General features: G+C 32.2%; 1 protein-coding gene across 1 annotated transcript in view; it reads left to right on the forward strand.

The window, feature by feature from the left end:
* The window catches only part of LOC148941036 (C2 domain-containing protein 5), a 290,635-nt gene that overhangs the window by 40,252 nt on the left and 226,564 nt on the right, over positions 1-23,819 (forward strand). The window contains exons 6-7 of the mRNA XM_089105147.1: positions 18,001-18,743; positions 23,164-23,293. Of these exons, the coding sequence (XP_088961273.1) occupies positions 18,001-18,743; positions 23,164-23,293 (873 nt within the window). The remainder of the gene's footprint in view (positions 1-18,000; positions 18,744-23,163; positions 23,294-23,819) is intronic.

Below are 23,819 nucleotides of genomic sequence, written 5' to 3' on the forward strand. Positions count from 1 at the left end.
CTCACTGACTAGGCATATAAGTTATATACAGAGATATATAACTCAGAGACATATTTAACCTACTACTTATAAATATACATAACTCACTGACAGGACCTATATAAGTTATATACAGAAATATATAACTCAGTGACATATTTAGCCTACTACTTATAAATATGTGTAACTCACTGAATAGGCCTATCTAAGTTATATACATATATATACACATACATACACACACATATACATATACACATACATACATACATACATGCATACACATACATATACATACATACATATATACACATATACACATACAAGGAAAGAAAGAAATCCAAAATGAACTTTGAAAGATCAAGAGAATGCAACCGTGAAAAGGCAAACCACGACAAAACACCACTGAAACATTCCAACTCCCGCATTTCACGAACGAAATTCCAAATGAACTCAGAAAAATCAAGAGCATGCAACAGTGACACGGCAAACCACGACAAAACACCACCGAAATATTCCAACTATCGCACTTCACGAAAGAAACTCAAAATGAACCCTGAAAAATCAAGAGAATGTAACTGTGACAAGGTAAAGCACAACAAAACACCACTGAAATATTCCAACTCCCGCACCTCAACGAAAGAAATCCAAAATGAACTTCGAAAAATCAAGAGAACGTAACAGTGACAAGGTAAAGCACAACAAGACACTACCGAAACATTCCAACTCTTGCATTTCAACGAAAGAAACTCAAAATGAACCCTGAAAAATCAAGAGTATGTAAAAATCCAAAATGAACTTTGAAAAATCGAATGAGCCCTTCTCTAAGTTTCTACGTCAACTCCTTCGATACGAAGTGCCCGGGTATGGAGAAATAAGAAAAATTAATAATACATTGTGCCCACATCGTTCTTTACATAGGCAGCGCTATTGCGCTGCCTATGATTAGGGATTATTTTGCTGAGGGATATGGAAATATTTTCCTCATTCCTTTCCTATGGTTTTCTATACGAGTTTGATTAAATATTTCTTTCTTTCTTTCCCTCAAAATCGAGGAGTTTTTAAAATCCACTAATGGAAATCGCAAAAACGCTTCACAAATAGATAAGGATTAACCGTAGGCTTAGAGACATGACTGATTTTTAAAAAAAGAAAAAAAACTCAAATGTTACTTAAATTCTGGTAAAAAGGAAAACGTGTATGAATAGAGGGAATAGAGAGTATAGTTATACAGAGAGTAAAAGTTATCTATTTTAACCTTAGATAATTCCAACCGTTCTTTAATTTTAAATCTTGAAACTAATTAAGTATTACTAAAAAGAATTGGAAAACCAAGTAAAACTTTGCAATATTTAAAACAGCAAACATGAGTCTATGAAAAATCGCAAATTTTATAATTTCAAAATAAGCAATGATTTACAATGCGCATAGAAATATCACTAATGTCAAAAATAATCTCAAATATCATTTATTTTTGGTGAAAAGGAAAAAATCTATGGATAGAGGGAAAGGTTATAGTTGTAGTTATAAAGCTGTAGTCATACAGAGAGTGAAAGTGATCTATTTTAATCTTAGCTACTTCCAACAGCTCTTTAATTTTAGATCTTGAAGCTAATTCGGTGTTATTGAAACAAATTGGAAAACCAAATAAAACTTTGGAATTTTTAAAACAGCAAACGTGAGTTTCTGAAAAATCGCAAATTTTAAATCTCGAAAAAGAAAGTATAGCAAAAAGCAACATTAACCATAGGCTTAGAAATATCACTAGCATCAAAATATAATTCCTCAGCACTATAGCCTCTAATATCAACTAAATGGCATAAAATAGCACAATGTTCACCCATAAGACTGCTAATACATTAAATAATTTTTTACATTTACATTTAATTTACATTTAATTTTTACATTTAATTTACATTTAATAATTTTAATACTTTAAATAAAACAAAAATAACTTTTTGTTTTAATAAAAAGTTAAACAAAAAGTTAATAAATAGTTTAGCATCTTGTCCGGGTAACAAATTTTATACCAAAAATTTTCAAGTTCTGTAGATACTTATGAGACAAGCGACTTTGGTGCTATTTCCCGAGTATTTTTCCATAATAATAATATATACTATTATAAAAAATGACATAATAATAATACAAAATAATAATAATAATAAAAAATGATAATCATCACGATTGAGGAAAAAATCGCAACCGATGTAACTTGCCAAGCAGCCAACGCCCATCTTATGTTCAAAGGTTAATTTCAATTCTTGCCTAGATCTTATTATTCCTTGTCTGAAATTATTCAGACAAGGTTGAATTGAACTATTGGTTGAATTATTTGTCAACGCCACAATAAAACCAACTTTAACCGCTTTACGGTCGTGGTCGTACCTGGAGTGTAATCGCTCGTAGAAAAGGAATTTACTGTAGAGCGGCCCCTTAGCCTCGTAACGTCTCTGTCAGAGACCTTGTCTGCTGATAATTTTTAACCAGACGATTTCCACCCGTATAACTTTCGCATACATAAGTTTCCAACCACCCAACACACTTCCTCACTACTATCCGTCGCAATATCTTCCAAACTGAATGGATCCTTACTTTACGTTTGTTTTTTACGTTGCCCGTATTTCACGTTACGTCACCCGTTACTTTACTTTACCTTACTCTACGTTACCCGTTATTTTAAACCCGTATTTCAGACAGTAGGCTGTATGAAAAGTATGGTTCAATCTCGCTTTCTAGGGCTATAATGAGAGAAAGGTTGAGATGGCTCTGGGGATGAAAGATGACAGATTACCAAAGATTGTCTCTTTCTGCCAACCGTCTAGGGCTAAACGGAAAGCAGATTGTCCGCGGTTGGGGTGGATGGGTGTCATAAAGGAAAATTTAAGGGAAATGGGAACTTCCTAGGTGGGTGTAAAGAGGGAGGCTTTGAATAGATTAGGATGGAGGAGGGGCATGCGTGGCTGTGTTGGCCTCGCATAGCTTGGTGCTGTGGTGAGTTTTTAGTGGTAGTAGTAGTCAGGGTCGTATCCAGGATTTTTTTTCGGGGAGCGGGGTTTAAAAAGTTTTTTTTTTTGGGGGGGGGGAGGCTTACAAAAAAACTTTAAGAAGCGCATCAAAAATTTGTTTTTATCCATTTTTTACGTTTTTGTGAGTTGGACAAACATTTCGTGGGAGGGGAGGGTTCAAACCCCTTAACCTCCCCTGGATAAGGCCTTGGTAGCAGTAGTAATATCCGTTATGTGCATTAATGCTCAGCTAGATTCTCTCATTTGCACGGTCAGTTTATTTTAAGAAAATATCGGAAGATACCCCTACAATGATCATAATTTTAGCCATTTTATTGTCCTACTTTAGCTTATTAAATGTACGTCCAATAAAATTTGCAATCTGAGTTCAAAACTGATAGGGTTGAGATAGCTTGCTATTTGAAGTACATTATACTTCTTGGGCATCAAACGTGTAATTTTGTCGCAAGAAACTTGTGTGTCTGCCACGTTGAAAATGATTTTGGATATGTTGATTGCGAAAAAAGTATATATATGCTAAACATTAATGAAGACGCATATAGTCTTTTTCAGCTTCTAAGTTATTGACAATAACATTGTTGGTTTACAGGTGGGAAAGAATATAAAAACCCGCGTCCTGTTTTCAATATCGGTTTCATATACCGTCGAGCAGACATCAAGAAGTCTGCTTGCTTTTGATAAATCGAGAGGACAGCTCATATTTTGTATAGATTTAAAAGTTTGGGTTAAAACTGAAACTAAAATTATAGCAAACCCTTGACATGGATTTAAAAATATTGCTTAAAATTCAAATAAAAATATCAGCACATCTTTGACTTAGATTTAAAATATTGGTCAAAACTGACACGAAAATGCTAGCACACTTTTTTATTTAGACTTAAAAGTGTTGTTGAAAACTGAAACGAAAACGGCGGTTTAGCTTTGATATAGATTTAAAATGTCGGTTAAAACTAAAAACATGAAGACAGCACATTTAAAAATAATGTTTAAAGCTGGAAGCACATATTCTGTATAGATTACTAGTATTCCTTAAATTTGAAATGAGAAAACGAAAACGACGGTTTAGCTTTGATATAGATTTAAAATATTGGTTAAAACTAAAAACATGAAGACAGCACATTCAAAATAATTTTTAAAACTGTAAGCAAATTTTATTTATATTTTAATATTATTCATTAAATTTTAAATTAGAAAACGAACACGACGGTTTAGCTTTGATATAGATTTAAAATGTTGGTTAAAACTAAAAACATGAAGACAGCACATTCAAAAATAATTTTTAAAACTGGAAGCAAAGATTATATATATATTACTATTATTCCTTAATTTTTAAATGAGAAAACTAACACGACGGTTTAGCTTTGATATAGATTTAAAATGTTGGTTAAAACTAAACACATGAAGACAGCACATTCAAAAATATTTTTTAAAACTGTAAGAACAGATTATATATATATTAATAGTATTCATTAAATTGTAAATTATAAAACGAAAACGACGGTTTAGCTTTGATATAGATTTAAAATGTTGGTTAAAATTAAAAGCATGAAGACAGCACATTAAAAACTAATGTTTAAAACTGGAAGCACAGATTCTATATAGATTACTAGTATTCCTTAAATTTGAAATGAGAAAACGAAAACGGCGGTTTAGCTTTGATATAGATTTAAAATGTTGGTTAAAACTAAAAGCATGAAGACAGCACATTCAAAACTAATGATTAAAACTGGAAGCACAGATTATATATATATTACTAGTATTCAGTAAATTTTAAATTAGAAAACGAACACGACGGTTTAGCTTTGATATAGATTTAAAATGTTGGTTAAAAATAAACCCCTGAAGACATCAAATTAAAAAATAATTTTTAAAACTGGAAGCACATATTATATATATATTAATTGTATTCATTAAATTGGAAATGACAAAACCAAAACGACGGTTTAGCTTTGATATAGATTTAAAATGTTGGTTAAAACTAAAAACATGAAGACAGCACATTAAAAAATAATTTTTAAATCTGTAAGCACAGATTATATATAGATTACTAGTATTCCTTAATTTTGAAATGATAAAACTAAATCGACGGTTTAGCTTTGATATAGATTTAAAATGTTGTTTAAAACTAAAATCATTAAGACAGCACATTAAAAAATATTTTTTAAAACTGTAAGCACATATTATATATATATTAATATTATTCCTTAAATTTGAAATGATAAAACTAAAACGACGGTTTAGCTTTGATATAGATTTAAAATGTTGGTTGAAACTAAAAGCATGAAGACAGCACATTCAAAACAAATTTTTAAAACTGGAAGCACAGATTCTATATATATTAATATTATTCATTAAATTTGAAATTATAAAACTAACACGACGGTTTAGCTTTGATATAGATTTAAAATGTTGGTTAAAACTAAACACATGAAGACAGCACATTCAAAAATAATTTTTAAAACTGGAAGCACATATTATATATAGATTACTAGTATTCATTAAATTTGAAATGATAAAACGAGAACTACGGTTTATCTGTGATATATATTTAAAATGTTGTTTAAAAATAAAAAAATTAATACAGCAAATTAAAAAAAATTTTTTAAAAGTTTACGAACAGATTATATATTGTTTAAAATTTTTCATTGAATTTTAAATTAGAAAACGAACACGACGGTTTAGCTGTGATATAGATTTAAAATATTGGTTAAAACTAAAAACATGAAGACAGAACATTCAAAAATAATGTTTAAAACTGGAAGCACAGATTCTATATAGATTACTAGTATTCCTTAAATTTGAAATGAGAAAAGGAAAACGGCGGTTTAGCCTAGATATAGATTTAAAATGTTGTTTAAAAATAAAAACATGAAGACAGCACATTCAAAACTAATTATTAAATCTGGAAGCACATATTATATATATTTTAATTTTATGCCTTAAATTTGAATTGATAAACCCAAATCGACGGTTTAGCTGTGATATAGATTTAAAATGTTGGTTGAAATTAAACGCATGAAGACAGCACATTCAAAAATAATGTTTAAAACTGTAAGCAAAGATTATATATATATTACTATTTTTCATTAATTTTTAATTGAGAAAACGAAAACGACGGTTTAGCTTTGATATAGATTTAAAATGTTGGTTAAAACTAAAAGCATGAAGACAGCACATTCAAAACTAATGTTTAAAACTGTAAGCACATATTCTATATAGATTACTAGTATTCCTTAAATTTGAAATTAGAAAACGAAAACGACGGTTTACCTTTGATATAGAATTAAAATGTTGGTTAAAACTAAGAACATGAAGACAGCACATTCAAAACTAATGTTTAAAACTGGAAGCACAGATTCTATATAGATTACTAGTATTCCTTAAATTTGAAATGAGAAAATGAAAACGACGGTTTAGCTTTGATATAGATTTAAAATGTTGGTTAAAACTAAAAGCATGAAGACAGCACATTCAAAACTAATTTTTAAAACTGGAAGCACATATTCTATATATATTACTATTTTTCATTAAATTTTAAATTATAAACCGAACACGGCGGTTTAGCTTTGATATAGATTTAAAATGTTGGTTAAAACTAAAAGCATGAATACATCACATTCAAAACTATTTTTTAAAAGTGTAAGCACATTTTATATTTATATTAATTTTTTTCATTAATTTTGAAATGAGAAAACTAAAACGACGGTTTAGCTTTGATATAGATTTAAAATGTTGTTTAAAACTAAAAACATGAAGACAGCAAATTAAAAAATAATGTTTAAAACTGTACGAAATGTTTATATATTGTTTAATAGTTTTCAGTTATTTTGATTTTAGAAACCGAACACGGCGGTTTAGCTGTGATATAGATTTAAAATATTGGTTGAAACTAAAAACATGAAGACAGCACATTCAAAAATAATTTTTAAAACTGGAAGCACATATTGTATATAGATTACTAGTATTCCTTAATTTTTAATTTAGAAAACCAACACGGCGGTTTAGCTTTGATATAGATTTAAAATTTTGCTTGAAACTAAAAACATGAAGACAGCACATAAATAACTAATTATTAAATCTGTAAGCACAGATTCTATATATATTAATAGTATTCCGTAAATTTGAATTGATAAAATCAACACTACGGTTTAGATGCGATATAGATTTAATATGTTGGTTAAAACTAAAATCATGTAGACAGCACATTCAAAAGTAATGTTTAAAACTGGAAGCACAGATTCTATATAGATTACTAGTATTCCTTAAATTTTAAATTAGAAAACGAACACGACGGTTTAGCTTTGATATAGATTTAAAATGTTGGTTAAAACTAAAAGCATGAATACAGAACATTAAAAACTATTGTTTAAAACTGGAAGCACAGATTCTATATAGATTAATTTTATTCATTAATTTTGAATTGAGAAAACGAAAACGACGGTTTAGCTGTGATATAGATTTAAAATGTTGGTTAAAACTAAAAGCATGAAGACAGCACATTAAAAACTATTGTTTAAAACTGGAAGCACAGATTATATATAGTTTACTATTTTTCCTTAATTTTGAAATTAGAAAACGAAAACGACGGTTTATCTGTGATATAGATTTAAATTGTTGGTTGAAACTAAAAGCATGAAGACAGCACATTAAAAACTAATGTTTAAAACTGGAAGCACAGATACTATATAGATTAATAGTATTCCTTAAATTTGAAATGAGAAAACGAAAACGACGATTTAGCTGTGATATAGATTTAAAATGTTGCTTAAAACTAAAAGCATGAAGACAGCACATTCATAACTAATGTTTAAAACTGGAAGCACAGATTCTATATAGATTACTAGTATTCCTTAATTTGGAAATGAGAAAACTAAAACGACGGTTTAGCTTTGATATAGATTTAAAATGTTGGTTAAAACTAAAAACATGAAGACAGCACATTCAAAAGTAATGTTTAAAACTGGAAGCACAGATTATATATAGATTACTAGTATTCATTAATTTTTAATTTATAAAACTAAAACGACGGTTTAGCTTTGATATAGATTTAAAATGTTGGTTAAAACTAAAAACATGAAGACAGAACATTCAAAACTAATGTTTAAAACTGGAAGCACAGATTATATATAGATTACTATTATTCCTTAAATTTGAAATGAGAAAACGAAAACGACGGTTTAGCTTCGATATAGATTTAAAATGTTGGTTAAAACTAAAAGCATGAAGACAGCACATTCAAAACTAATGTTTAAAACTGTAAGCACAGATTATATATAGATTACTAGTATTCCTTAAATTTGAAATGAGAAAACGAAAACGTCGATTTAGCTTTGATATAGATTTAAAATGTTGGTTAAAACTAAAAGCATGAAGACAGCACATTCAAAACTAATGTTTAAAACTTTAAGCAAATATTCTATATTTATTAATTGTTTACATTAATTTGTAAATTATAAACCGAGCTCGGCGTATTAGATGTTATATATATTTAAAATGTTGTTTAAAACTAAATTCATGTAGACATAACATTAAAAACTAATGTTTAAATCTGGAAGCACATATTCTATATATATTAATAGTATTCCTTGAATTTGACATGAGAAAATGAAAACGACGGTTTAGCTGTGATATAGATTTAAAATGTTGGTTAAAACTAAAAGCATGAAGACAGCACATTCAAAACTAATGTTTAAAACTGGAAGCACAGATTGTATATATATTAAAATTATTCATTGAATTTTAAATTAGAAAACGAACACGACGGTTTAGCTTTGATATAGATTTAAAATGTTGGTTAAAACTAAAAACATGAAGACAGCACATTCAAAAATAATGTTTAAAACTGGAAGCACAGATTCTATATAGATTACTAGTATTCCTTAAATTTGAAATGAGAAAACGAAAACGACGGTTTAGCTTTGATATAGATTTAAAATATTGGTTAAAACTAAAAGCTTGAAGACAGCAAAAGTGAAAACGACGGGTTTGAGAAAATGAAAACGACGGGTTATTTTTGAGACTATATAGATTACTCTATATAGTTACTCTATATTACTCTATATAGATTACTCTATATAGTAATCTATATAGATTACTAGTATTCCTTAAATTTGAAATGAGAAAATGAAAACGACGGGTTATTTTTGAAACTTAAATTTGAAACTATGGTGACAGTACGCCTTTTATATCGAGCCAAAAATATTGCTTTAAACTGAAAAGAAAAAATACTCTTTTTCTTTTATATAAATATAGGTTTTAAAGTTTAGGTTATAACTGAAGCGAAAATGGTAGAACACTTTTGATTTAGACTTAAAAACACTGCGTAAAAGAAAATGGCGGCATAGCTTTGATATAGATTTATAAAACATTGGTTAAAACTGAAACCAAGATGGTAGCAATTCTTTGATGCAGAATTAAGCATTTGGTAATTGCATTGTTTAAAACCGAAACCAAGATGGCAGCACAGCTTTGTAGGTTTAATAATAATTTTTAAAACTAAAACCAAAATGGTAGCACATATTCTATATCGATTAATAGTAGTAGCTAAAGTGAAACTATAGAGTTTCACTTTTGATTTAGACTTAAAAACGTTGCGTAAATGAAAACGGCGGCATAGCTTTGATATATATTTATAAAATATTGGTTAAAACTGAAACCCAGATGTTAGCAATTCTTTGGTGCAGAATTAAGCATTTGGTAATTGCATTGTTTAAAACCGAAACCAAGATGGCAGCACAGCTTTGTAGGTTTAATAATAATTTTTAAAACTAAAACCAAAATGGTAGAACATATTCTAGGTAGATTAATGGTATTAGTTAAAGTGAAACTATAGAGTTTCACTTTTGATGTAGATTTATAAAATATTGGTTAAAACTGAAACCAAGATGGTAGCAATTCTTTGGTGCAGAATTAAGCATTTGGTAATTGCATTGTTTAAAACCGAAACCAAGATGGCAGCACAGCTTTGTAGGTTTAATAATAATTTTTAAAACTAAAACCAAAATGGTAGCACATATTTTAGGTAGATTAATGGTATTAGTTAAAGTGAAACTATAGAGTTTCACTTTTGATGTAGATTTATAAAATATTGGTTAAAACTGAAACCAAGATGGTAGCAATTCTTTGGTGCAGAATTAAGCATTTGGTAATTGCATTGTTTAAAACCGAAACCAAGATGGCAGCACAGCTTTGTAGGTTTAATATTAATTTTTAAAACTAAAACCAAAATGGTAGAACATATTCTATGTAGATTAATGGTATTAGTTAAAGTGAAACTATAGAGTTTCACTTTTGATGTAGATTTATAAAATATTGGTTAAAACTGAAACCAAGATGGTAGCAATTCTTTGATGCAGAATTAAGCATTTGGTAATTGTATTGTTTAAAACCGAAACCAAGATAGTAGCACAGCTTTGTAGGTTTAATAATAATTTTTAAAACTAAAACCAAAATGGTAGCACACATTATATATCGATTAATAGTATTAGCTAAAGTGAAACTATAGAGTTTCACTTTTGATTTAGACTTAAAAACATTGCGTAAATGAAAACGGCGGCATAGCTTTGATATATATTTATAAAATATTGGTTAAAACTGAAACCCAGATGTTAGCAAGTCTTTGGTGCAGAATTAAGCATTTGGTAATTGCATTGTTTAAAACCGAAACCAAGATGGCAGCACAGCTTTGTAGGTTTAATAATAGTTTTTAAACTAAAACCAAAATGGTAGCACATATTCTAGGTAGATTAATGGTATTAGTTAAAGTGAAACTATAGAGTTTCACTTTTGATGTAGATTTATAAAATATTGGTTAAAACTGAAACCAAGATGGTAGCAATTCTTTGATGCAGAATTAAGCATTTGGTAATTGCATTATTTAAAACCGAAACCAAGATGGCAGCACAGCTTTGTAGGTTTAATAATAATTTTTAAACTAAAACCAAAATGGTAGCACATATTCTAGGTAGATTAATGGTATTAGTTAAAGTGAAACTATAGAGTTTCACTTTTGATTTAGACTTAAAAACGTTGCGTAAATGAAAACGGCGGCATAGCTTTGATATAGATTTATAAAATATTGGTTAAAACTGAAACCCAGATGTTAGCAAGTCTTTGGTGCAGAATTAAGCATTTGGTAATTGAATTGTTTAAAACCGAAACCAAGATGGCAGCACAGCTTTGTAGGTTTAATAATAATTTTTAAAACTAAAACCAAAATGGTAGAACATATTCTATATCGATTAATAGTATTAGCTAAAGTGAAACTATAAAGTTTCACTTTTGATTTAGACTTAAAAACATAATTAGACTTAATAATTTTTAAAATTAAATCCCAGATGGTACCACATATTCTATGTAGATTAATGGTATTAGTTAAAGTGAAACTATAGTGTTTCACTTTTGATTTATGATTCGTTTACACATTGCGGAAATTCATAAGGAATTTAGCAATCCGTGCGGAAATTCCCTCCGTTTTTGTGCTAGAAAAAATCTCTAGCTTTCCGCAACGTTTTGGTCAAATCAGGACGGAATCTTGGCAAGATTTTTAAATGAATAAAATCATGAGGTTGGATTATCAAAAAATACACGATCTTATACCTTTGGTTCAAGGCTGCACCCAGCTTCTATGATCCTGCGCACCCAGGCTATAAGAAAACTAACAAAAACGGTGTCATTTGGCTCTCTATTGTTCAACAGCTTTCAGAATAGGGTAAGAACATAGGTCATGCTGTTGCAATTATTTGAAACTTTGCCTTAAAACGCAGCGTTATTTTAGCTATAGTTCGAACAGTTACGGACGGATTTCCGCATGGATTTCCGCAATATGTAAACGAACCCTTAGACTTAAAAACATTGCGTAAATGAAAACGGCGGCATAGCTTTGATATAGACTTATAAAATATTGGTTAAAACTGAAACCCAGATGGTAGCAATTCTTTGGGGCAGAATTAAGCATTTGGTAATTGTATTGTTTAAAACCGAAACCAAGATGACAGCATAGCTTTGTAGATTTAATAATAATTCTTAAAACTTATACCAAAATGGTAGCACATATTCTAACTGAAACCCAGATGGTAGCAATTCTTTGATGAAGAATTAAGCATTTGGTAATTGTATTGTTTACCGAAACCAAGATGGCAGCACAGCTTTGTTTGTTTAATAATAATATAAAACTAAAACCCAGATGGTAGCACATATTCTATGTAGATTAATGGTATCAGTTAAAATGAAACTATACCACACCACTGTTGTTGTCTCTAAAGTGCCGCAAACACTAAATTACCCGATAAAACGCAAAGAAGTGCTCGATAAAGTGAGCTGTCATGATGCAGTTACCAAGCTGAGTTTGCGAGGTGACAAATAGCTAATCAATGTTAAAAAATCTGCCGCTGAAGAATTCAAAGACTCTATTTCAGCGATTTTAGCAGAATCTCCAGTCAAGGTGATCACTAAGCGGTTTTTCGGGATAGTATGAGGAATATCGAAGGACTTAGACCTCTCATTCTTTCAAGGATATCCAGGTGTGGTGGAAGCTATGCGGCTCGGTGACACTGGCATGGTTAAGCTTGAGTTTTGTGACTCCATGTCAAAAGCCAAGGCTATGCAAAATGGTTTTAAACTTGGATATGAATACTTATCTGTGAAAAAATATCTTTCGGCACCTCGGTGCCGTCTAAAATGCCGTTCGCCAGACCACAGAGTAGCTGATTGTACAAGTTTTGTTGCGAAGTGTGCACGCTGTGCGGGCTTTCATATTTCCACCAGGGATTCTCCCTGCCAGCTTGATGCAAGATGTGCCAATTGTGGTGAAAATCATGCCTCCTTTAGTCTTAGATGCAAAGTGCTGAGAGATATCATTGCGAAGAAGAACTGATTGTGTCTGTTTCGATTGTTTCGCTTAATATAAATGATACTCGTTTAAAGGAGCATATGATTGATATGCTCCAGTTTGTGTGACCAGTTTGGCATAGTATGCCTTCAAGAACACCTCCTGACTTCTACTAGTATTAACGTGTTGAAAAGAGGTCGTAATCATTCCGTTTTTACAACTAATGCTGAGGTCACTTTTTTTAGACCTTCTGGACGCCTCGCGTGCATTGTTAAGAATAACCTGAGTTTGCTCTCTCCAGTGTGTTTTCACAGTGATAAATTCGTCCTTGCGGTTCGGTTTGGTAATACTGTGCTGATAAATGTATATCTCCCGTGTAACAAAAAAACTATTTCCGCTTTAAACGCGTATATGAAAGCATCGGCCAATCTTAAGGCTATTCTTGCGTCTGTTGTATTGACTGGTTATGATTTCATAGTGATTGGCGACTTCAACACAAATATTACAAGTCAGTCAGTTCGATCCGATATAGTCCTTGATGCTTTTTCTGCTTATAAAATAGTCGAGAAAAGTGTTTATTATTCATATATTCACCAATCTGGAAGTTTGTCTAATATTGACCATGTAGTTTCCTCGTCAAATATTAATGTATCGACTGTTCTTGGTCATGAAGACGATCGTGATATTGACCACCTCCCGATTTCGTTCTCTGCTTCACTAGTCGCTTTCCGTTCTACTAAACTTTTTACACAATGTTCTAAGTGGTTTTACAGGAATAACTGGAGTAGAGCTAATTTTGCGCTTTATATTACTACGTTGTCCGCGTTATTGGGTTCTTTAAATAGTTTCTTACCATTTGCTTCAAGTTACTGACTATTTCTCAAATAATAAGTAGTCTCTAAATGATTATTATGATAAAATAAATTGGTGGTTAAAACAAGCAGAGGCGACTGCTGTTCCTCTAGAAAAGATTAAAGTTAAAACTAGAAAACCAGAATGGGTTTTGGACCCAGAATTAAAAGTTGTAAAGAATAAAGCTAAGTTTTGGCTACGAATATGGGTGTCTTGCGGTCGGCCAAATCGAGGAGTTGTCTTTGATCTGAAGCAAAGTACCAAGCGTGCTTATAAAAAACGCTTACGGCAGTCTAAGGTATCTGGTTTTGATTTTCCTACGTCGAGAAAGGAGTGGTCTCATGTTCTGAATTCGGATAAGCTTAGTAGTGTGTTTTCTGAGAGTTCTATAGTAGTTCATACTTAGGTGTTATATTATAATGATATTTTCGGCAAGGTGAACCGGGAAGTTGAAAAGTTTTTTAGCAACCTTCTTGAGTCGTGTTTGCCTAATCGTATTTCTCAGAATAATGTATTACCAGTTTCCATAGTTGATATTGGTCAAGCTATTAAGAACATGCAATCTAGCTCTGTTGATCAAGACGGAATTTCTTCTTATCATCTAAAAGTCGTTTGCCCAACTTTGATAGATCACCTTCAGCTACTGTTTCAGATGTGTTTATCTACTTCTATGGTCCCCGACAATTTTCTCTGTGGCACAATCACCTCGGTTTTGAAGCGTGGAAAAACTTCGTCAGAGTGTAGTTCTTATCGACCAATTACTGTTTCGTGCACTCTTAGCAACATTTTTGAATATATTCTTCTCCTTTTCATTTCAGAAAATGTTAATTTTAGTGAAAACCAATTTGGCTTTCAAAAAAGGCTGGGATGTCAGCACGCCCATCGTGTTCTAGCTTCTCTCCTGTTGCAATCTGTTAATGATAAATCTCCTCTTCATATCTGTGCTCTTGATCTTTCAAAAGCTTTCGATTGTATAGTCCACTCACATGCACTTTGGTCCCTTTTTTCCAACAATATTAACCTTTCTATTGTTGTTTTGTTACGGTACTGGTATTCTAACTCTTTTATTCGGGTAAAATGTAATGGAGCAGTTTCTGATTCAAAGGTGTTTCTTTGGCGTGGAGTCCGACAAGGTGGTGTGCTTTCTCCAACTATTTTTAAGTTATGTATTGCTCCTATGCTTTCATCTTTGCCTTCGACTTTCATTTCTGATGGAATTGATGTCTCGTATCTCGCTTATGCGCATGATATGTTCCTTGTCAGTCGGTCTAGGGCTGGACTCTCACATTCTGTCAGCTGGATCTCAGACCAGTTCAGACGGATTGGGCTTATGTTGGACGTTGATAAGTGCGAATATATTTCATTTAATTCGAGTGCGAGTCTCCCCCTTAACTGTGGTTTTTTCTCCATTCCCCTTTTCTCTTCTTTTCGGTGGTTTAGTCTTCACATTACTAACAATCTAAAAACGTTTGGGTTCTAACAGTATCTAATGCCAAAAAAAAAAAAAAAAAAAAAAAAAAAAAAAAAAAAGTTCAGATAGGATATTAAAAAATTGTTGCAAATAGAGGGAGGTTCAATAGAAAAGCGCTTGGGAAATTATATTCTTCATTTTGCGATCACTCTATTCTTTTTTTATCTGGTTTTCTTCCAATTCTGAAGCCGAAAGATCTGAATTCTATCCGGACTTATTATTTCAAATTTTCTCGGTACCTTTTGTGCCTCCCTCCGTGGTTCTGGAACCGGCATCTAATATCGGGATTCAGCCTCCCTGATTTACGGGAAAAAGTGACTGTGCTTGCGGGAAAGCTGTCATTATCTGCAGGTCTTTAAGGTTTTTATGGAAGCGATGATTGTTTAACTTTAGAAGAGGCTCAGTCTTTCTCCCTGAAAAAGACTTATGTCAATATAAAACGAACGGAAATTAATTAAAAAAACTTTTTCAACAAGATAAGTTTAAAAAAAAGTAAACAGCTCTATTAAACCAAAATAAACAAAAATAAAATTAAATAATCTACCAAAAATACTATTACCACAAATCCGTATCAATAAATAAATTAAACCCAAAAACAAACAGAAATTAAAATAAATAACAGAGTCAAACTCAAAACGAGCAGAAATTGATATGAGTAGGTTTCTAAACGCCAGGCTTTCTAAAAGGCAGAATATAATTTGTACTTTACTGAGAAAAATTCTTTTAAATGTTTTCTCTTTTATAATTTTAAGAAATCAAAAGTCATTAAAGATTTTAAGGAATAAATATCAGCATATGTATATTAAACTGACAATACATTTTTAATGGAGTTCTTTACTTTTTCTAAAAAACTTATTTTGTTGAAAAATTTTATTAATTAATTAGAAAAAAACAGAAATTGATTGGGTAATTTTGTTTTTGAATCGAAGCTACTGAACTACGTTTTACTAAATTAGTTTGTCATTTAGAGCAAACAGATATCTAATATAAATCAGTTGATGCTAACCAGGTTTTGGTTTTTTCATTTTATTATAAATCGGAATTATAAACATGTACAAATTAGAAAAAAAAATAGAAATTGCTTGGGTAAATTTTTTATTTTTTGGAATCGAAGCTACTAAACTAAATTCGCGTCTTAGTAAATATTTGAAGTAAAACCACGTTATTTTTTCAGTTGACCGTCTTGAATACAATTTATGTTAGGTATAATGCATGGGTGGAAAAGTTTGTTGACAATTTGGATTACGAAGCCGAGGCTTAGCAGGGATCCAAAGTTCATCAGATAGAAATGTTGGCGGGGACTGGCAGATCCGGCCGGACATCCGTACGGATCATCCGGATATAAAATTTTATATATATAATTTTTAATGAATTTAAATTAAGGGACGACGAAGACGCCATAGTAACAACAAATGTTTGCTTAGGTTTCGTTTTAATTACTATCTTCAGAAAGTTACTTGTCCCGCATAAATTCTTGTTCTTCTTAAGTAGTTGAGATAGTATTAACGTCAGAATTAGAATGAAAAATCAAAACAGGTTGACGGTGTTTTATAAACAAAAATCAAAAATTTAAAATCTACAGTGGAATGCAAAGGTCAAAAAAGTATTAGGAAATAGCCATCAAAACTACAATTTTCAATGAAGTTGAAATATTTAAAGATAAAGACATTTTCTTTTTGAGTGAGTTTCATTTTTTATTGGTTTCTGTGTTTTAGGTTTCACCTTATATTTGTGCATATTTGTTATGTGTTATATTTTACATATTTACATATTCGAATTACTTGCTTAGGTTTAATTTCAACCACAGTTTTTAGTAAATTTCTCATTCCACATAATTTCCTGTTTTTTTTTGTATCTAGGCCTTGTTGAAATAAGATTAGAATTAGAATAAATTGCGATAAAATAAATTGAATAAATTTTGTTCTATTGTAGGGTGCTCGGGTCAAACTTAAAACTTCTAAAAGCAAGCAATTATGTGAGGACTCGGAGCCGTCTTGGTGGAGCCAAGACGTTCTATACATAAAAAAAAATAGTTAAATAGGCTTAAAACTAAATTGGGTTTTATTAATTACAAGGGAACCAGCAAACTTAAAAAATCTGTGCCCTGTGACAAAACGCTCATTGATACCCATAAAATCAGTTAATCAAATATAAAAGAATAAATTTAAACTTTATTTGAATTTAGTTATCTTTAATTTTCAAATTTTTAAGTAAATATTTCTTTCAATTATTCCTGAAAGACCCAAGGGAGCTCCTACATCTCAGTTCTTGTGGAAGTATGCTCCAAACTTTAAATGCTATATCCGGGGAAAATCAAAACGTACTGCTGGGGCTAGTCTGACCTGAAGGTCAAAAGCAAATTGCGTGCTTGGATCATGTTGTTCGGATATCAGCCGAAACAAAACTACACACGTTTAAGTAGTGACTTCTTAGTTATTGCGTGTTTATTTTGTCAAAAAAAAGAGAGAATAGACTTGAGAACAGGAAAATACCAAATTTTTTGTTATATTTCTGTATTGTCTCTAGTCCTGAGTGTGTCCTAAATCGTCCTTCGTATAAAATAAATCGATTTGTTGGCAATAAAGCTGACACAAACTGAGAATGTCACCATGAAAACTTAGAGCTAGGACGATTCAATCAACTGATGAGTCACCCATAACACTAGGTGACTAACCAGTTGAAATGTCGTTCTCTACCCCCCGTCGCCTCATATATGCACCCCTAATGCAATTTTATTTGTGCTTGTGAATGTAATATCAACATGAACTTTTCATTTTGTTGTATAAATTTGTGTTTTATTTTTGCCGATTATTCTGATTCATTTTTTTCTTTTTGTTTCTCAGCATGCTTACAAACACATTAACTGATGACATGCAACGGTCTTGTATACTAACCCCTATCAATGTTAAACCCGAGCTTAATAAAACCATTAAATTCCCGCATTTGCTCCCCTTTAAATCAAACATGGAAAAATCGGCAACATTTTCAAAAATGCAACAGAAGCCCATGGGAACTACTTTCCGATCTGGAGTTCTAAATTTGATGAAAAAACTTAAAAGTGGAATGGCTCACAATGTTGTTGGGGTTGAAAGAGAGAAAACTATACCACTAAAAGCGGTATCCAAATTCAGCGACCGATCTTTGACTATAGTGGAAGAGCATCTTTCACTATTTGATAGCCATTCTGAATTTATTCCTTTAAATTCTGGGGACGACGAAACACCAGATGATCCACTGTTTTTTATTACCTCCTCTGAAAGTGAAGGGAGCAGTTTGAAAGGTCCGTTTGAAAATGACCCAAGCCTACCTTTAATTCAAGTTGAGCCCGGTTCTGCACCTGCTACTGATGAATTAGAATTTTTTCATCCCTCTCGAATACGTAAGAGGGCATGCACTATGCCTAGTTTGTGTAGATGTGATAGTGCTTGTGGTGACCCGGCTTGTTCTATGTCCCTAACTGTTCCTAATATGCTAACCAACAGGCAGACCTCGGAGAAGTACGGATCGCCGACAAATTTGAAGCTAGTGAAATTGCCAGTTGTTAAGAAGAAGTCTTCAGAGTCAGACCTCAGCATCATACCTAAAGGTAAGTTTTCTGAAACTTAAAGTACTTGTGACCTTGTATCATGCCAATGCCCTCGCTTCTATGTTTATATTAGGAACAAACTATGGGCAGCTTCTAGGAAGGTTACAAAACTTTGCTAGAGAGTTCACGGTTGTGTCTTGTGCCTTAATGAAATCGAGTTCTTTCAACTGAAAGTAAGCAGCAACATTAAAACTTAAACGAACATAAATTATTCCGTATACGACGGGAGATACCCCCTCCCCCTCAATACCTAGCACTTCACGCTAAAGCTTTAAAAAAAAAACCCCTCGTATTCTAATTAAACGGCCCTTGTATTTCAGGAGTCGTTCTTAAAGGGTTGGGACAGAAAGTCAAACTTTAGCGTAAAGAGCGAGGTACAATTTGTTACCACGAACTGTTTGATAATTTGGGACAAATCATTCCCTTCTTGATTAAATTATAATCATTAATCATTCAGATTAATTATATCTAATTATAATACATTTAAATTATAATACATTTATAATACTAATTATAATACATTATAATCTAATTATAATACATTATAATCTAATTATACAATTATAATACATCTAATTATAATACATTATAATTATAATACATTATAATCTAATTATAATACATTTAAATTATACATTTAAATTACAATCATTCAGAAGGGAATTGATAATCATTCCCTTCTTTGATTAAATTATAGTGTCTCGTCTACATTTTTACATTCTATCTATTTAATTAGATTTTATCAAAGATATATAGTCTATTAAAGGCGAAGGAATTCCTTTTAAGTTCTGGGAGTTTTCTATTTTTGTACATATAAGCAAGTTCATGGACCGGATGCTCCATAAATGCTAAAGAAAAGTTCCGATCCTAAGAAAAAGAATATTCGGTTTATGTAAAAAGTTTCCCCTATATTGCAGTTTTTGTAGTTGGATTCTTTTCTTTTAATCAGTTGCTTAAAAATTCTTGCTTTCGGTTCGAAATCGATTAAATGCCGGTTAAATATTGATTGTCGGTTAAATATGGGTTAAATTTCCATTGTCTTGCCTTCAAAAGATTTCAGTAAGCCAGAATTTTCGGATTTTAGAGGCTCTTCAAATACAGGGTGCTAGAATAGGTTTGAAAGATGGTTTTAAGAAGACTAAGTCATGAAGACCAGGAATAAGTGAAGATGAAAAGCTGATGTTGGGTAACGAAAAGATTGATGAGGTGGGCAGGTTCACTTATCTTAGTAGTATTATTAGTAAACATGGCGGGAGCAGTGAAGATGTTAAAAGTAGAATAGCCATGGCTCAGGGTGTTTTTTCACAGTTAAAAAAAGTTTGGAAGAATAGGAAGATAAGTCTGCAAATCAAGATTAGAATATTAGAAGCTACAGTGATGACAGTAGTTAAATATGGCTCTGAAGCTTGGACGCTTCGAAAAGCGGATGAAGATTTGCAAAATGTTTTCCAGAGAAATTGCTTAAGGATTTTTCTGGGTACCCGGCTGACTGACCGTATTTCAAACAATAGGCTGTACGAAAAATGTGGTTCAATTCCGCTTTCTAGGGCTATAATGATATAAAGGTTGAGATGGCTAGGGCACGTTGTGCGGATGAAGGATGACACGTTGCCGAAGATTGTCCTTTTTGGCCAACCATCTAGGGCCAGACGGAAAGCAGGTCGTCATCGTCTGGGGTGGGAGGATGTCATATATAAAGATTTAAAGAAAATGGTAACTTCCTGGGAGGGTGTAAAAAGGGTAGTTTTGAATAGATTGGGATGGAGGCGGAGCGTGCGTGGCTGTGTTGGCCTCAGGCGGCTTTGTGCTGCGGTGAGTTGTTAGTAGTAGTAATACGCAATGGGGGTAAATTTTTTTCTCTCTAAACTCTTAAGCGTATTTGTGAATTTATGCTTAGCTTTGTAAAGCCACTTAGTAAAAATCCATCGTATAAATCTCAGGCAAATGAAATTTAGGTGACAATAATGTATTTTACTCCCAGTTTTTATGTTTTGAAACACTGTCTATATTTTGCCTTTCCAAGATACTACTCGAATTTGGGTTATTCATTCATATAAAAATATTAATAAAAAAAAAAAAAAAATCAAAGAATAATTTTCCCCAATACTTCCCTTAGGTCTTAGATTCTTTTATGCCTTCTTAGACATCCTAGGATTCGTGAATTGGAGATTCCTAGGATTGGATCCTAGGATCCTAGGATTGGAGATACCATTCGTCCTTCAAGTGTGCTACAGCTAGAATTTCTTCCTATTGGAATTGTTTGAACATGTTTATACTTAGTTGGCCTTTATGACCTCTATGGCCTCTATGTTCGCCGGAGTTTATTCTATGGTTCCTTCTTCGCGTTCCTGTCGGTTACCAAAGGAGGACGAATATGGTAATTTGGTTGTCACTCATGCGAATATGTTCCATGTCAGTTACTAGAGATTGTTCAATTATTTTGCGTATTGTCTGGTTTAATACGTTGCTTTATATGTTTATGTTTATATAAACATATAAGCAGCGTTGCATAAACACTATATTTATATGTTTTGGATTCTTCACAGGCAATTGTTCCCAAAAACTTGTAGTTTTTTCTCCGGCTAAAACTACAATACCATTTTATATCTTCATGTCTTAACAATGATTTCACTATGTCTCAGCAACGATATGCTTTAAGCAGTCACTATGGATAGCAAACGTTCATTTGGTTTTAGGAAGAACTATGGTGTAATGAGTCGTGATGGTCATAAAACCTACTCTTTATGTCGACTTCAAAATAACTGACGATTTAAAATGTCCGCTAAATTATGACAAAACATAAATAATAAACAACAAAAACAAACGCTTATTTCCTTGTTAGGTTAGAACTAAATAACTACCGTGTAATTTTAATCTGAAATGATTTGAATAAAGCAGTGTCAATTGAACATTTGTTGTCTTGTAATAATACTGACAATGCTGATTAATTTAATTTTCAAGTTCTTGTTAGAAGTAGTGACATTTCCCCTTGTTATACCCTATCCTTGTTTTATAGTGTTGTTGTAACACTTTATATGTGCAAATTTCGGTGGTAAAACATCCTTTTTTTCAAGTTGCGTGAATGATACAACTCAATAAAACCTTGAAACACAATTGAAAAGAAACAAAGAGAGAGATGAATGAAAAGAGACTTTTTGTAAAGAGAGTTCTCCACTGACTTTATTTAATACTCTGCCTGTTTTTTTCTGTTTAGATTTGTTTTTAACTGGGAAGGTAGTTAATTTTTAGAAATTACATATACTATTTCTTAAGCTTTCGCTAAAAGTAACTCGCCAAAACCGATATGTCCTTTTTTCTATTTCTTTTTTTATGTTTTTATAATTATAAAGTATGAATATATTTATGCTACGACTACTACTATTACTAAAAAATCACTACAGCATCGACCCCCCCCCATTTATTTGTCAAAATAAACCCAGCCCCTCTCCTCCCAGACACTTCCTACCCTCCTTCACTTCTCCGGCACCACCCTGTCATCCGATTCTTCCTCTCGCCCTATGAAGAACCCACCCAATTCGACTTCTTCCTGCCCTATCCCTTTGAAATCCTACTCCCCTTCTCATTCATTTTATCTCTTGTGCCTACCCTTTCAATGTGAATCAGGTTTGAGAGTTTTTGCATATAAAAATTATCCTGTAGTAAATCCTATTTTCCCCCTATCAAGACCCTCGCAGTTAGATTTTGTGCCCTATCCCCGTGAAACCCTACTCCCGTCCTATTACGGACATAGCTGTACACGCTCCTTTCGTTAAAATCTTCTTTTTTTTACACTCTCCTAAGAAGCTCCAGTTTCCATTAAATCTTTTCCACATCCTCTTCCTAGCTCATTTGGGGACGAACTGCTTTTCATTTGGCTCTGGATCAGTGGTTTCCACCTGAATTTGGGACATGCCCAATTTAGGCATTTCTAACATTCGCATGCGCAACTCGTAATATCTAAATTTCGTTACTAAAATTTTACTGATTGTACTAAATTTTTGTTTGTATTAAACCCCTTTTATACAATGAATAACGTCATCGCAATACTTTTTTGTATCTTTTTAGCATTTTAAGTGTATATAAATGTGACATCATTTTTTTCAAACTTAAATCTCTAGAGTATTTAAGTTTACATCCTCTTCCTATCTCATTTGGGGACGAACTGCTTTTCATTTGGCTCTGGAAAAGTGGTTTCCACCTGAATTTGGGACATGCCCAATTTAGGCATTTCTAATATTCGCATGCGCAACTCGTAATATCTAAATTTCGTTACTAAAATTTTACTGATTGTACTAAATTTTTGTTTGTATTAAACCCCTTTTATACAATGAATAACGTCATCGCAATACTTTTTTGCATCTTTTTAGCATTTTAAGTGTATATAAATGTGACATCATTTTTTTCAAACTTAAATCTCTAGAGTATGCTGAGCCAAAAGGTGCACGTCTTGCACAGGACCCGCCAAAATATTGCTATTCCCCACTGGTGGGACCTGTTCCCTATGTTGGGAAACAGGGCCCTAAATGGTTGGCCGAAAAGGACGATCTTTGGTAATCTGTCATCTTGCATTCGAGTCGTATAGAACCCTAGAGAGCCATCACCCTAGAAAGCCGGACAAAACCATATTTTTCGGACAACTTATTGTTTGAGACACTTGTTCCAATAATGCACTCGCTTATTGATACCCTCTTCATGAAGTTTGTCACTTGCCCATTCAAATGTTTTGTTTTGTCGTGAATGTGGGAAAGGTGGTGCTGTCTACTTTTTTGAGTCTGAGCACTACCCATTCTGTACAAAGCTAGGAAAACCCTTTACTTCTCCAAATTAAATGTCGCCTTTTTTTATGTTGGCTAAAAAAAAACCTGTTTGTTTTTTGTAGTAGTGCTGTATCTGCATTCAAAAAAACTGTTTTATCCTTGTTTTGTGTGGAAACGTCAAGCAAAAAAAGATGACTTTGGTATTCCTAGCTGGCTGCTTCCTGACTTGTCGCTCACTGTGACGAAGAAAATCGTACTAACCCCTGGCCTACTGCCTTCCCAGCAAAAAAACAAAGTGTTTGATTTGTCTGATGACAAT

This window comes from Artemia sp. Qi Xiang Cuo, chromosome 19, assembly GCF_049724085.1.
Source record: "Artemia sp. Qi Xiang Cuo chromosome 19, ASM4972408v1, whole genome shotgun sequence".
Classification (NCBI taxonomy): Eukaryota; Metazoa; Arthropoda; class Branchiopoda; order Anostraca; family Artemiidae; genus Artemia; species Artemia sp. Qi Xiang Cuo.